Source organism: Piliocolobus tephrosceles, chromosome 9, assembly GCF_002776525.5.
Source record: "Piliocolobus tephrosceles isolate RC106 chromosome 9, ASM277652v3, whole genome shotgun sequence".
Taxonomy (NCBI): domain Eukaryota; kingdom Metazoa; phylum Chordata; class Mammalia; order Primates; family Cercopithecidae; genus Piliocolobus; species Piliocolobus tephrosceles.
This window is the reverse complement of record NC_045442.1, coordinates 68720495-68737244: the sequence shown is the minus strand read 5'-3', so window position 1 is coordinate 68737244 and position 16750 is coordinate 68720495. Positions and strand designations below refer to the sequence as shown.

Below are 16750 nucleotides of genomic sequence, written 5' to 3'. Positions count from 1 at the left end.
TTTTTTTTTTTTTGAGATGGAGTCTCGCTCTGTTACCCAGGCTGGAGTGCAGTGGCCTGATCTCGGCTCACTGCAAGCTCCACCTTCCAGGTTCACGCCATTCTTCTGCCTCAACCTCCCGAGTAGCTGGGACTACAGGTGCCCACCGCCACGCCCAGCTAATTTTTTTGTATTTTTAGTGGAGACGGGGTTTCACTGTGTTAGCCAGGATGGTCTCAATCTCCTGACCTCGTGATCCGCCCGCCTTGGCCTCCCAAAATGCTGGGATTACAGGTGTGAGCCACTGCACCTGGCACAACTATATATATTTCTTAAGTCTGTAATAGTCTAGTAAGAGAAAAATATGTATGCAAAGAACTCTATAATTCTATATTCACATTTATATTCAATATTTATTGAGCACCTACTATGTGCCAAACACTCTTCTAAATACTGGGAATGCAGTAGTGAGCACACCAGTGTCTGCCACCGAGAACTTAGCATTCCTACTGGAATGAAACAGATTTTAAACAAATGTAAAGCAAAGCAAGGCAACTCACTTAGCTTTGAGCTTCTTGAAAGCAGTGCCTTACTCATCTTTGCATGTCCTCCGTATGGTGGTAAATGCTTGTCAAATGCAATGATAAATGTGTTGAGTACTCTATTAAAGATATGAGATCTTTTTGAAGCACTAAGGAGGAAGATTAGAACCACCTAAAGAGACCGAGTAAGATTTCTTGGAGGAAGTACAATTCGAACTTGGCCTTAAATGTGGAGTAGGATTTTGACAAGCAGAAGCTTATAAAGACATTTGCTTTTGCTAAGTGTTTCCTGTCATAACCCTATCCCCAACAGCCTTCTGTGTATATGATTGCTTATTAATTCTGCTACTAGCCATTAAGCAGTTAGTACTTATCAAACAGTTCTAATAAAACTATTAGATGATTAAGTTTTCATATCATCTGTGGATAATATATGTGAGCTCACCTTTTTCACTTATTCTCAGATATTTGATCCATGTTAGTCATCTGTAGAATATCAGATTCTAGAAATTGCTAGCATACCCCTTGAAAACTCATTAACTCCAAATATTAGGTGCCTGCCAGTCACTATGTAGTATAGCATGTGAGATGTGGCCATAAAACTAAAAAGACTGGAACTCTACTTTTTTTTTTTTTTTTTTTTTTTTACTAATTAGCTTTGAAACCTGCACTTCCCCCAAAGGAGTACTAAGCTGTGAATTACTGTAGGAGATTTAGTTTTATGAGTTTTCCCTCTATTACTTTCCTGACAATGAATTTCATTTACATCAACTTTTCCTCTATTCCCTATCCCTCAAGATCCTACATATTCTAGCATTCCAGAGAAGACAGCCTACTTCAGAGCTTAGTAGAATAAATGCATTATCACTAGTTCTGTACTAATTAGCCTGCCAAATTACTAAGCACTCATATCTACCACTTACAGAGTACTTTCTGTGTATTAGACATTTTACATACCTTATCTATCTACCTGCTTGGTAGATATTAGATAGAATTATCATTTTTCAGGTGAGAAATAGTCCTCTGAGCCTTAGTTATTAACCTGAGATCACACACTGTCTTAGGAAGGTGGCACCAGGGTTCAAAGCTTTATTCTTATTCCAGAGTCCGTAATCTTCTTACTAATCATCCTGTTTGTTGTCACTCCTTATTCTCCATGGTTTAAATAAGCACAAGTTTTTAGGGAAACAAAACCAGTGTTGCCAGATTCCAGCCTAAGATTCTTAGGAAGATAGCTAGAAAGGTAAGTTATGGAAGCAGATGGTGGAGGACTGTAAATCCCAGGCTAAGAAGTTTGGGGGTTTATCCAGTTGACAGTAGGAAATCATGGGCATGTTGTGAGTGGAAGAGATGAAGATATGAAGAAAGTGATGTTTCAGAAAGATTAGATACTTGTAGAAATATAAGTAACAGAAATGGTATAATTTCCCCTGCTCCCAGGCAACGGTTGAAGAGAAGTCTGGGGTTTGCAATAGGAAGATGCTTTATTAGAGCAAGACAGGCATAGTAATACCTCTGAAAGGTACCCAAGAAATAGGTAACATGGGCCACATGTAGGACAGCGTTCAGAAAGAATTGCTTTGTACCTGGTATAAAAATATTAATTAAAATTGTTTTAGGCCGGGCGCGGTGGCTCAAGCCTGTAATCCCAGCACTTTGGGAGGCCGAGACGGGTGGATCACGAGGACAGGAGATCGAGACCATCCTGGCTAACATGGTGAAACCCCGTCTCTACCAAAAAATACAAAAATCTAGCCGGGCGAGGTGGCGGGCGCCTGTAGTCCCAGCTACTCCGGAGGCTGAGGCAGGAGAATGGCAGGAACCCGGGAGGCGGAGCTTGCAGTGAGCTGAGATCCGGCCACTGCACTCCCGCCCCGGCGGCAGAGCAAGACTCCGTCTCAAACAAACAAACAAAAAAAATTGTTTTAAAACTAGGCAGGAGAGGCCGGGCACAGTGGCTCACGCCTGTAATCCCAGCACTTTGGGAGGCCAACGTAGGTGGATCACCTGACGTCAGGAGTTCAAGACCAGCCTGGCCAACATGGTGAAAGCACATCTCTACTAAAAATACAAAAAATTAACCAGCCATGGTGGCAGGTGCCTGTATTCCCAGCTACTTGGGAGGCTAAGGCAGGAGAATTGCTTGAACCTGGGAGGCGAAGGTTGCAGTGAACCAAAATTGCTCCATTGCACTCCAGCCTAGACGACAGAGTGAGACTCTGTCTCAAAAAAAAAAAAAAAAAAAAAAAACTAAATAGGAGATTGAGCAGAGGATACATGACAAGATTGTTGAGAGGCATGGGATATAAGGAAGGAAGGAGACTGTTTTTTTCAGTGGGCCACAGACAGAACTTGGGCAATTAGATTGGCTCCTGGTAGATGGATTTGCTATGACTGATTAAAAGGCAGGATGAGGGAATCATCCATTACAGTGTGTTTGCACTCATCATGGCCTGTCAGCACTAGATATCTCGCTTTACAGCTGACTCCAAAGGAAGCTACATTTTCCTTTTCTCATCTATGCTGACTGCTTTGTATTTTTTAACAACTTTTTTCGAGGTATAATTTATATACCATAAGTTATCCATTTTAACTGTACAATTCAGTGATTTTTAGTAAATTTGCAGTTATGCAATTATCACTGCCATTCAGTTTTAGAACATTTCCATCACCCCAAAAAGATCCCTCTTGCTAGCTTTCAGTCATTTCTACCTAGCCCCAGGCAATTACTCATTTCTACCCTAGCCCCAGGCACCTATAAAGTGGCTTTCAGTCTCTATAGACTTGCATTTACTGGACATTTCATATAAATAATATAAGATAGTCTTTTGTATCTGGCTTCTTTTACTTGCACAATATTTTTAAAGTTTATGTAGATGTTTATATTAGTAGTTTATTATTTTATATTGCAGAAGAGTAAATGGCATTTTATTGCTTGGATAAATTTTATTTATCCATTCACATTTGGATTGTCTCCAGTTTTGGGCTATTAGGAATAATGCTGCTGTGAACATTGCATAGAAGTCATCCTGCAGACCTGTGTTTTCATTTTTGTTGAAGATTCCTAGGAGTGAAGTAGCTGGGTTGTATGGTAAATTTAATTTTTTGAGAAACTGCTAAACCATTTTCCAAAGTGGCGGAACCATTTTACATTTCCACGTGAATGTACAAGAGTTCCAGTTTCTCCACACCCTCATAAACACCTGTTATTGTCTGTCTTCTTTCTTACAGTCATTCTAATAGGTGTGTGGTGGTATATCATTGTGATTTTAATTTGTATTTTCCTAATGATGCTAAGCATTGTTTCATGTACTTATTAGCCATTCACTTGTCTTGTTTGGTAAACTGTCTATTCACATCTTTTTTAAATCAGGTTGTTGGACTTCCCATATATTGAGTTATAATAGTTGTTTATATAATTCTGGATACAAGTCCTTTTTTTTTATTTTTTTGAGACAGGGTCTCCCTCTGTCACCCAGGCTAGAGTGCAGTGGCGCAATCTCAGCTCACTTGAACCTCTGCCTCCCAGGTTCGAGCAGTTCTCCTGCCTCAGCCTCCTGAGTCGCTGGGACTACAGGCACCTGCCACCACAGCCTGGCTAATTTTTGTATTTTTAGTAGAGACGGGATTTCACCGTATTGGTTAGGCTGGTCTTGAACACCCTACCTCAGGTGATCCACCTGCTTTGGTGTCCCAAAGTGCTGGGATTACAGGTGTGAGCCACCGTGCCTGACTTGGATTCAAGTCCTTTATCAAATATATGATTTTCAAGTATTTTCTCCTAGCTTGTGATTTTTCTATTTTCTCATTATTTTGAAGCCCAGATTTTTTTAATTTTGATGAAGTCTAACCAATCAGTTTTTTTCCCTTTATGGATTGTGCTTTGGGTGTCATCTAAGAACTCTTGCCTTAGTCAGGGTCATGAAGATTTTCTCCTATGTGTTTTTTTGTTTTTGAGACAGAGTTTCACTGTTGCCCAGGCTGGAAGGCAGTGGCATGATCTTGGCTCACTACAACCTCCACCTCCTGGGTTCACGCAATTCTCATTCCTCAACCTCCTGAGTAGCTGGGACTGCAGGCGCGTACCACCATGGCTGGCTAATTTTTGTGTTTTTAATAGAGACAGGGTTTTGCCGTGTTGGCTGGCTGGTCTCAAACTTCTGGGCTCAAGTGATCTGCCCACCTTGGCCTCCCAAAGTGCTGGGATTACAGGCCAGCACTTTGGGCTGAGCCACTGTGCTCAGCCTCTCCTGTGTTTTCTTCTAAAAGTTTTATCCACTGCTTTTTTTTTTTTTTTTTGGAGACAGAGTTTTGCTCTTGTCACCCAGGCTGGAGTACAATGGCGCGATCTTGGCTCACTCCTACCTTCGCCTCCCAGGTTCAAACAGTTCCCCTGTCTCAGCCTCCCGAGTAGCTGGGATTACAGGCATGCGCCACCATGCCCAGATAATTTTGTATTTTTAGTAGAGACGGGGTTTCACCCTGTTTGGCCAGGCTGGTCCCGAACTCCTGACCTCAGGTGATCCACCTGCCTCGACCTCCCAAAGTGTTGGGAGTACAGGCATGAGCCACCACACCCGGCTCTGCTTTTAGTTTTGAGAGACAATTCTATTTACTTGCTTAACAACTTCCTAATATTAAATTAATTTTTAAACATCCTAAAGAAATATATCTATTGTCTACAAACTATTATTAATCTTATCTTCTTTTTATAGTCACCTAGAGCCCGGTTTTATATAAATCCATCTTTCCAAAGGTAAATAGATAACCAGTTTGTTCAACAATTAGTCACAGTAACTCCTCTAAGAGATAGTTCCTTTTGACTATTATGTCTGCAGTTCTAGTCACCTGCCAATAGATTGTTTCATAAGCTGTAGCCGTCGTGTCCAAACAACTCAATTTACAATAAGCATATCCTTTCACTTTCCATCTTACCAGCCATAAAGCTCATGTTATAGTCTTACTGTAGTTTTTTTCTAATAGCCTTCTGGATTTTTACTATAGTAGTTACCAAAAAAATAAGAATTTTGTGACTGATATCATCTTTTCTTTAAGGAGATCTATCTAAGTAGTAAGCTCCAAAAAATCAAGGCCTGTGTCCAATGCAATTTCCCTCACTGTTCTTGGCATAATGCTAAGTGATTAGTAAGTGCTCAATAAAATTTTTTATTATATCTTTAGGACAAAAGTATAGTGTTGTATATTTAGATTTAATAGTTATATAATGTGATTTGCAGCCCACTGTTTTTCTAAACACCAAATGAATAGCCATTCAGTTTAGATTGTTCTCTGTCTCTCTGTCCTCATATAATTCTCAGCATAAGCACTCAGGTCTTGAGCTGTAGTATTTGATGTTTCACAGTGTTTGTTAGAAACTAACAAACAGTCCGGGCACGGTGGCTCACGCCTGTAATCCCAGCACTTTGGGAGGCCGAGGCGGGCGGATCACAAAGTCAGGAGATCGAGACCATCCTGGCTAACACGGTGAAACCCCGTGTCTACTAAAAAACAAAAAACTAGCCGGGCAAGGTGGCGGGCGCCTGTAGTCCCAGCTACTCGGGAGACTGAGGCAGGAGAATGGCGTGAACCCAGGGGGTGGAGCTTGCAGTGAGCAGAGATCACGCCACTGCACTCCAGCCTGGGCAACTGAGCGAGACTCCGTCTCAAAAAACAAAAAAAAAGAGAAGCTAACAAACATTAGAGGTTGTTGATCATCAGAGTGGGAGACATTTCTTCTACCATGCCCTAACTGTTTTAGGAATTTTATGTTAACCTTTTAGCCTCAAATACCCTTTCAATAACAGTCCCATAACTCTCCAACTCCTACAGGATTTTATACCTTAATAAGAAAAGTAAAAGAGCTTTAGCATGTTGTGTACGAATGTGTGTTGTGTGTGGTAAAATACACATCTATTTCCAGAACCCGTTCATCTTACCAAACCAGAACTCCTTACCATTGAATAATTAAATAATAGCTCCTCATTCTCCCTCTCCCAGCTCCTTACAACCACCATCTTTGGCTATTCTCAGTACCTCGTATAAGTGCAGTCATATAGTACTATCGTTTGTCCTTTGTGGCTAGTGTATTTCCCTTGGCATAATGTCTTCAAGGCCCATCATCCTGTAGCTTGTGTCAGAATCTTCTTCCTTTTAAAGGCGAGACAATATTCCATTGTGTGTGCGCACCGCGTTGTTTATCCATTCATCCATCGGTAGACTGTTGGGTTGCTTCCACCTTTATGTGTCTTTTGATGGAAGGGAAAGGAAGATTATTAATGTGTCCATCCACAAGCAATGATATTGTACAACCTGTACTTCTAATCCTATGGAATTGTCCTCTAAATTTGATTCTACCTAGTGCCTGCATTAAATAGCATACTATGGCATCCATAATGAGACTTAACTCTGGGCGCTCTAAGGCAAAGCCAAGAGAGTGACCTCAAATTAGGGAAAAAGCATATAATATAGGCCTTCTAGTGCACTACCAAAAGTTACAGCACTTGGTACATAGTAGGTACTCTATAAATGTTTGTTTTTTGTTTTTTCGTTGTTTTGTTTTGTTTTGAGACGGAGTTCCACTCTTGTTGCCCAGGGTGGAGTGCAATGGCGCGGTCTTGGCTCACTGCAGCCTCCACCTCCCAGGCTCACCTCTCCTGCCTCAGCCTCCCAAGTAGCTGGGATTGCAGGCATGTACCACCACACCCAGCTAATTTTTTTGTATTTTTAGTAGAGATGGGATTTCTCCATGTTAGTCAGGCTGATCTCGAACTCCCAACCTCAGGTGATCTGCCCACCTCGGCCTCCCAAAGTGCTGGGATTACAGGTGTGAGCCACCACACCCAGCCGGTACTCTATAAATCTTTGAATAAATGCTAAGTACAGATGAACCACTGTTCATAATTGCCAAAAATTGGAAACAGCCCAAATAGAATGAATAAACAAATCATGGTATATGCACACAATGAAATAATTTATAGCAATAAAAATTAATGAACTACAGATACACACAAAAACATGAACAAATCTTAAAGAGAGAAGCATATATAACAGAATGCCTACTCCATGATTCCATGTCTACTGTTCCACAATAGATAAAATTAAGCAACAGTTTTTGTAAATATGCTATTTACTTATAAAAATGCTATTTTAAAAAAAGCAAGGACATGAATTCCCTAAAAGTCAGAATAGTGGTTATTGTCAGTAGGGGTTGGGCAGGGGCTGGAGTTTATGATTAGGAAGGGGCATGTTGTGGGGAAAGAGGAGGCTTCTGAGATGCTGATAATAGTCTGTTCCTTGACCTAAATAAAGGTTCTATGGGTGTTCACTTTCTTCAGTTTGATAAGTTGTACATTTATGTTTTATGCGCCTTTCTATATAGTCATCATATTCCACAATAAAGTTTTTTAAGTTCTATGATTCTAAGGAAAAAAAAAAAGAAAAACATAAAAGATCATGTGACATAATCATACAGTCTTTTTTATTGTGTTTTGTTTTTGAGACAGCGTCTAGCCCTGTCACCCAGGCTGGAGGGCTGTGGCATGATCTCAGCTCCCTGCAACCTCTGCCTCCCAGGCTCAAGTGATCCTCCCACCTCAGCCTCCCAAATAGCTGGTCCTACAGGCACACGACACCACAGTCACTAACTTTTTTTGTATTTTTTGTAAAGATGAGGTTTTACCATGTTGCCCAGGCTGGTCACTGAGCTCAAGTCATTCTCCTGCCTTGGCCTCCCAAAGTGCTGGAATTATAGGCATGAATCGTGCACCCAGCCTCATACAGTCTTTTAGCTCTCAGTTTTGATGAGATGAGAAACATACAATTGACCCAGTTTGGAGAGTACCAGGAAAGAACTGTAGATTGTATTAAGATTTGCTTATTACTGAGTTCCTGATGTGAGTTCCTGGGCTCTGCAGTTTGGGAAAATGAAAATTGCAAGAGGAGCAGCACTAAGTAGAAGCCAGTCTACATCTGCAGCCCTTTAAGGACCTGATGCTTCATTAAAAGGCATTAACATCAGTGTCTGGGACATCTAGGACATCTCCCAGTGTTTTCCCTACTTAGAAACTGCATTTATTTCTATCCCAGCATGAATGTGTGGGAAGCGGGGAAAAGGCAAATAGGACGAATCTTCCTCCCAATAAAGGAATTCCCAGTAGCCCCTATTTCTATAACTACTTTTTCTCGATCCATCGTAGAAAGTAGAATTAGAGATCAGCAAGTCTTTGAACAGCTTTTGAAAAAAAGTCTTCATTCACAGAATTTCATTAGATTAAAGTTAAGTGGCAAATTACTTTGTGAGTAGCTTTTAAATTGAGATAATGAACAACTTCCCCATTACTTGGGTTTTGCTAAATACTGACACCCTTCCCCTACATATCACTGACTTTGGTGATGCTTTAATTAGCTTAAGCCTCAAAAAGCTCAGCTGGCCTGTGAGCAGACTATTAAACTGGAAGTCCTGACTCTGATTTTACTTCCTAAGATGTATAACAGGTCAAGTAGCTATAGCCCAATTAGGAAGTGTCATAATTGATAGTGTGTCTAATTGGAGAGCACAGTTAGAAATAGTTTCATTAAGCCAGGTGCAGTGGCTCAGACCTGTAATCTCAGCACTTTGGGAGGCTGAGGCGGGTGAATCACCTGAGGTCAGGAGTTCAAGGCCAGTCTGGCCAACATGATGAAACCCTGTTTCTACTAAAAATATAAAAATTAGCTGGGCATGGTGGTGCGCACGTGTAATCCTAGCTACTCGGGAGGCTGAGGTAGAAGAATTGCTTTAACCTGGGAGGCAGAGGTTGCAGTGAGCCGAGATCATGCCACTGCCCTCCAGCCTGGGTGACAAAGCAAAACTCTGTCTCAAAAAAGAAAAAAAGAAATATTTTCATTAAGATACTCAGCCATCACTGTAAGCAGCTTTGTCAGATTTTATGTGTGAGAGGGAAGCAGCTAGCCAGTTTGCCTTTCTCAGGGTAGAATTCAAGAGTTTTGTTCCCCTGCTATTTAAGAGTTTGACATTCCTTGACTAATTTATTCAGTTTCTGTTCCAGACATGAGCATAAATTTCTGATTTGCAGACGTGAATCACGCCTGTGCATATTGTGCTGCTTTTTGTTACAGGTCCTGCCTTACCTTGCTGTCTTTCCTCTTTCAGGGTCTGACATTTCAGGAGGTGGAGAACTTCTTTACTTTCCTAAAGAACATTAATGATGTGGACACTGCACTGAGTTTTTACCATATGGCTGGAGCATCTCTTGATAAAGGTAATGAAACTCAAAAAGTGTTTTTTGGAAGATATGAACATTGGATCTGTAATCTCTTAGGTGACTGCCCCTCCTGAACAGTAAAAGGTAAGTTTTTCTTGGCATCTTTGAAATGTGTTTTGATTTGTTGACATTGTATGAGCCTTGCATTTCACCCTGAGATGCCAAGTTCAGTGAATATATTTTCTTGTGCTAAGGCTGTAGTCTGGGCAGGTGCCCATCTTTAAATGACTAACCTTGAAAATAAGCATCTAAGCTAAGGCACAGGGCATGAAGCTGCAGAACTTCCCCCATCTGAGCCAGAGTCATTATATATACAGTGTGAAGCTAAAGTCACTATACAATTTAAGTATGAGAAGGAATGCTTCTCATTTGAGAGAGTGAATTCCTTCTCTTTGATGAGAAGGAATGCTTTAGTTTATTTCTTATATTAAGACTTTTTTTAAGATAATATGACTCTGAGAATAGCACCCCCGCTCCTTTGGCTTACTTCATAGAAAGTCAGTTACAGTTTGTACAGGCAACGTGAGAGCACAGAGGAATTGAAAGCACAATTTTTCCCCCAACATTTCATTATGAAAATTTTCAAACATTCAGAACAGTTGAAATAATTATTTAAATAACATCCACATATTCAGCTCAGTTGACATTTTGCTATATTTGCTTGATGGGATGACTGTGCATATTTTCATCTCTCTAAGTTATCATCGATCTTATTTGACATGTTCAAAGTAAGTTGCAGATGTAAGTATACTTCACTCCCAATTACTTCAGTATGAATATTAACTAAAGTTCAAGATTCATTTAAAGTTCTTTCAGGCCCCTTCAGTTTTTGCCCCCACTCACCAAGAGGCAACCTTTGTACTGTATAGTTTTCCACCGTAGATTAGTTTTGCGTTTTCTAGAACTTCATACAATGGAATTATATAAATGTACACTCCTTCTAAGGTTTCACTCAATGTTTTTGAGATCCATCTCTGTCATGTGTCAGTAGTTTAATCCTTTTTTATGATGAGTAGTAACCCACTGTATGAATATAGTCAGGCGTGGTGGTTCATGCCTGTAATCCCAGCACTTCGGGAGGCCAAGGCAGGCGGATCACCTGAGGTCAGGAGTTCGAGACCAGCCTGGTCAACATGGCGAAACTCCATCTCTACTGAAAATACAAAAATTAGCCAGGCATGGTGGCGTACGCTTGTAGTCCCAGCTGCTCGGGAGGCTGAGGCAGGAGAATTGCTTGAATCTGGGAGGCAGAGGTTGCAGTGAACCAAGATTGTGCAGGATTGCTGGAGCCCAGGAGTTTGAGACCAGCCTGGGCAACATAGTCTCTCTCTTTTTTTTTTTTTTTTAATAAGGAATATATGAGCGTATATGAAAGTCCTGAAATGTCAGCTATTATAAATGCTGCCAACTTGGTCTTCTTTTTCAAGATTACTTTGGATATTCTAGGTTGTTTGTATTTCCATATAAATTTTAGAATCAGCTTGTCACTTTCTATGCAAAAAGAAGTGGAATTGTGATTACAGTAACACTGAGTATGTAGATCAATTTGGGAAGAATCAATGCCTTAGTAATAATGCATCTTATAATTCATGAGCATAATATATCTCCCCATTTTTTAAGGTCTCGTTTTCTCTCAGCAGTGGTCTTAAAGTTTTATTAATACAGGTCTTGCATATATATTGTCAAAATTTATGCTTAAGTATTTTATGGTTTTTGATCCTATTATAAATGGAATTTATTTTATTTTCTAATTGTTTGCTGCTAATATTAAAATATAACTGATTTTTATCTATTAATTTTATATTCTGTAATTTTGCTAAATTCACTTAGTCATCTTGTAGATTCCTCAGGTTTTTCTGTGTAAATAATCCTTTCATCTTCAAACAGAGATAGTTTCATCTCCTTTTTTAAAAAAAATTTATGGCTTTTTTTTTCTTGCTTTATCGCATTTGCTTACACCACCAGTACAATACTGAATAGAAGTGATGAGAGTGGACATCCTTGGCTTCTTTCTGAACTTTGGAGAAAAGTATTCAATATTGTACCATTAAATTGGATATTAGATTAGATTTTTCATAGTTGCTTATTGTCAGATTAAGAAAATAATATTATCTTCCTCATTTGAAAAGGGTTTTTGTCATCAATGGCTCTTGTATTTTGTCAGATACTTTCTTTATGTATATTGAAATGATCATATGCCTTTTCTGCTTTATTCTTTTCATATGGTAGATGACATTGACTATTCCTTATCCTGAAATAAACCCAATTTGTAATGATGTGTTAGGTTTTTTAATGTATTACTAGACTTGATTTGCTAACATTTTGTTAAATATTGAGAGATATTGGTCTGTAATTTTATTTTATTTTTTGTAATGTCTTTTCAGGTTTTATATCAGAGTATTCTATCCTCATAAAATGAGTTAGGGACTGGGCACAGTGGCTCACGCCTGTAATCCCAGCACTTTGGGAGGCCGAGGCAGGTGGATTGCCTGAGGTCAGGAGTTCAAGACCAGGCTGGCCAACATGGTGAAACCCCGTCTCTACTAAAAATACAAAAAATTAGCTGGGCATGGTGGCAGGTGCCTGTAATCCCAGCTACTCAGGAGGCTGAGGCAGGAGAATCACTTGAACCTGGGAGGTGGAGGTTGCAGTGAGCTGAGGTCACGCCATTGCACTCCAGCCTGGGCAACAAGGTTGAAACTCTATCTCTAAATAAATTAATTAATTTAATTAAATAGACCAGGCATGGTGGCTCATGCCTGTAATATCAACACTTTAGGAGGCCAAGGTGGGCAGCTCACCTGAGGTCAGGAGTTCAAGACCAGCCTGGCCAACATGGTGAAACCCCATCTGTAACTAAAAATACAAAAAGTAGCCGGGCATGGTGGCACACGCCTGTAGTCCCAGCTACTCAGGAGGCTGAGGCAGGAGAATCACTTGAACCCGGTAGATGGAGGTTGCAGAGAGCTTAGATCATGCCACTGCACTCCAGACTGAGCAACAGAGCAAGACTCCATCTCAAAAATAATAATTAAATAAGTAAATAAATAAAATGAGTTAGGGAGTTTTTCCTTCTCTATTTTCAGAAGTTTCTGTAAGATGAGTGTTGTTTCTTTCTGAGTTGTATTTGATAGAATTCATCAGTGAAACTATCTGGACCTGACCATTTCTTTCTGAAAAGGTTTTGATAATTTGATTTTTTAAGTAAATGTGTAAAGTTTGTGTTTTATGTGAATTTTGTTTGTTTGTTTTTTTGAGACAGAGTTTCGCTCTTTTGGCCCAGGTTGAAGTGCAATGGTGCGATCTCGGCTCACCACAACCTCTGCCTCCCGGGTTCAAGCGATTCTTCTGCCTCAGCCACCCGAGTAGCTGGGATTATAGGCATGCACCACCATGCCTGGCTAATTTTGTATTTTTAGTAGAGACGGGGTTTCTCCATGTTGGTCAGGCTGGTCTTGAGCTCCCGACCTCAGGTGATCTACCTGCCTCGGCCTCCCAAAGTGCTGGGATTACAGGCGTGAGCCACTACGCCCGGCTATATGAATTTTAAGTTATATTTTTGAAGCATTTGCCCATGTCATCTACGTTATTGAATTTATTGACATGAAGTTTTTCATAATATTCCATTATTATCCCTTTGATGTCTGTAGAATCTGAAATCCCCCTTTACTCCTACTGTTGGCAAATTATGACTTCTCTTTCTTTTTTAAAAAACTATTTCTTACTCAGTCTACCTAGGGGTTTAGCAATTTTGTTAATCTTTTCAAAGAACCAATTTTCGACTTTGTTAATTTTCTCTATGGTTTGTTGCCTACTGAGTTGATTTCTGCTCATACCTTTTTTACTTATTCATTCTACTTATTTTCAGTATATGTTATTTTTCTTTTTCTAAGCTTTTTAAGATGGAACCTTACTTACTTTTTCTAAGATAAGCTTGTGAAGCTATACATTTTCCTATAAACACTGCTTTAGTCTGGGTGTGGTGGCTCACACCTGCAATTCCATCACTTTGTAAGGTGGGTGGATCACTTGAGGCCAGGAGTTTGAGACCAGCCTGGCCAACAGGGTGAAACTCCATCTCTACTAAAAATACAAAAACTAGCCAGGCATGGTGGCACACACCTGTAATCCCAGCTACTGGGGAGGCTGAGGCAGGAGAATTGCTAGAACCCAGGAGGCAGAGGTGACGGTGAGCTGAAATCTCACCACTGTACTCCGTCTTGGGAGACAGAGGAAGGCTCTGTCTCCAAAAAAACAACAAAAAAAACACATAACCAAAAAATAAAAAACACACACACTGCTTTATCTACTTTTCGCAGTTTTGGTATATAGTATTTTTTACATCATCCTGTTCAAAATATTTTCGATTTATTAGGTAAACTCATGGATTATTTAAAAGTATGTTTTTTAACTTCCAAATATTTTGGGTTTGGCTGCATGTGGTGGCTCATACCTATAATCCCAACACTTTGGTAGGTCAAAGCAGGAGGATCACTTAAGGCCAGGAGTTCAAAGCCAGCCTGGGCAACATAGCAAGACCTTGTCGCTAAAAAAAATTAAACATTAATTCAAATTAACTTTTTGTTTGCTTTTGAGACAGAGTTTCACTCTGTCGCCCAGGCTAGAGTGCAGTGGCGTGATCTCGGCTCACTGCAACCTCCGCCTCCTGGATTCAAGCAGTTCTCTGCCTCAACCTCCCAAAAGCTGGGATTACAGGCGCCCACCATCACACCTGGCTAATTTATTTTTAGTAGAGACAAGGTTTCACCATCTTGGCCAGGGTGGTCTTGAACTCCTGACCTCATGATCCACCCACCACGGCCTCCCAAAGTGCTGGGATTACAGGTGTGAGCCACCACTCCCGGCCCCAGCTCAAGTTTTTATGTAGTATCACTTACCATCAATCAAAAAAAAAAATCTTTTCGTTCTTTCTTTTCTTTCTTTCTGTCGTTCTTTCTTTCTGTCTTTCTGTCTTTCTCAGGCACCTCGGCTCAAAATGGTACCATCTTGGCTCACTGCAGCCTCCATATCCCAGGCTCAAGCAGTCCTCCCACATCACCTCCTGGTTAGCTGGGACCACAGGCACATGCCACCACACCTAGCAACATTTTTTAAATTTTTTATAGATAGTTTCACCATGTTGTCCAGGTTGGTCTCGAACTCCTGGGCTCAAGCAGTCTGCCTGTCAGCCTCCCACAGTGGCTAGGATTACAGGCATGAACCACCACGCCCAGCCGAACTTCCTTTATCATTTCCTGTAGTGCAGATCTGCTAGCAATGAATTATTTTAGTTTTTGAGTTATCTAAAAATGCGTTTATTTCACTGTTGATGACCACAATGTTTGATTTTTCAGTCTCTCCAAAGCACTAAGATTTTATCAATAGTCTTTTTTTTTTTTTTTTTTTTTTTTTTTAGTATACCTAGAGTTTATTTGGGTCAAGTTTGAAGACTGCAATCCAGTAGCATAGATTTAAGTTGCCCTGAATAAACACCCAATTAGCAGCAGTTACAAGTGGGTTTTTTAGGAAGAGATAGTTTCTAATTTGTTTACCAAGAATTTACATTAAAATAGCATAAGCTATTGATTGTGTATACATTGTTCTTTGTATCACAGATTCCAGGAACATGAAACGAACAGGTAAGGCAGCTAGTCAGGAGCAAAATGCCTTTAAACAGTTGTACCTGGCCATGGAATCGGGGACAGGCTTGTGACTGAAGTCCCACGCTCCTGTCTCTGGGCTTGATAAATTGTGCACACCTCACATACCTCAGGCTGTTCCGAGTATGTTTCTTTCCCCATTCCCCCACTTTTTTTTTTTTTTTTTATCAGAAATCTTCCCATGGAAGCATTGATCAATCTCAGCTTAGATGAGACTGATAGACATTCTTCATCCCTGGCACCGGGAAGGCTCATTCCCAGATGGTCCTGTCCTGCTTGGGGCTGGGGAAGATATAGAACAATCTTGCTTGTTCAACTTTTTTTAGCAGATTCCTTAAGATTTCCTAATACAAGATCATGGTTCTCACTTATATATGGAATCTAAATAAAGTTGAACTCATATAAGCAGAAAGTAGAATGCTAGTCCCCAGGTGCTACAGGAGTCAGGGAAATGGGGAGTTATTTTGTTCAAAGGGTGCAAAGCTTCAGTTATGCAGGATGAAATAGTTCTAGAGAGTTAGTTTATACTATGGTGACTATAATTAGTAATCCTATTGTACACTTGAAATTTGCTAAGATCTTAAGAGTTTCTTATACATACGCAAAAAGGTAACTATGTGAAGTGATGGAATTGTTTTGTTTTTGTTTTTGTTTTTTTGAGACAGGGTCTCATTCTGTTGCCCAAGCTGGAGTGCAGTGGTGCAATCTCTGCTCACTGCAACCTTCACCTTCCAGGTTCAAACGATTCTCCTGCCCCAGCCTCCCATTTGGTTGGGACTACAGTCGCACACCACCACACCTGGCTAATGTTTGTATTTTTAGTAGGATGGGGTTTCACCACGTTGGCCAGGCTGGTCTCAAACTCCTGACCCCAAGTGATCTGCCCAACTCAGCCTCCCAAAGTGCTGTGATTACAGGCGTGAGCCACCGCACCTGGCCTGAAGTGATGAAAGTGTTAGTTAGCTTGATTGTGGTAATTATTTCACAGTATATACATATGTCAACATATCACATTGTATACTTTAAATATATACAATTTGTATTTGTCAATTACACCTCAGTAAAGCCAGGAAAAAATATAAGATCATTCCATCTGCAGATAGAGATGATTTACTTCTTCCTTTCTCATCTGAATGCCTTTTATTTCATTTTATTGATCCACATAACTTCTTAAAATAGCATCTGTTTGTTTAAATTAGTACTTCCAAGCTGGGCTCAGTGGCACACACCTGTGGTCCCAGCTACTCGGGAGGCTGAGGCAGGAGGATCTCTTGAGCCCAGGAGTGGTTTAAGGCCAGTCTGGGCA

At 40.4% G+C, this 16750-nt stretch overlaps 1 protein-coding gene across 3 annotated transcripts in view; it reads left to right on the top strand.

The window, feature by feature from the left end:
• MICU1 (mitochondrial calcium uptake 1) overlaps nucleotides 1-16750 on the top strand; it is a 255950-nt gene that overhangs the window by 204876 nt on the left and 34324 nt on the right. For all 3 annotated transcript variants that reach the window (XM_026455328.1, XM_026455329.1, XM_026455327.1), the window contains exon 10: nucleotides 9673-9781. In XM_026455328.1, the coding sequence (XP_026311113.1) occupies nucleotides 9673-9781 (109 nt within the window). The remainder of the gene's footprint in view (nucleotides 1-9672; nucleotides 9782-16750) is intronic.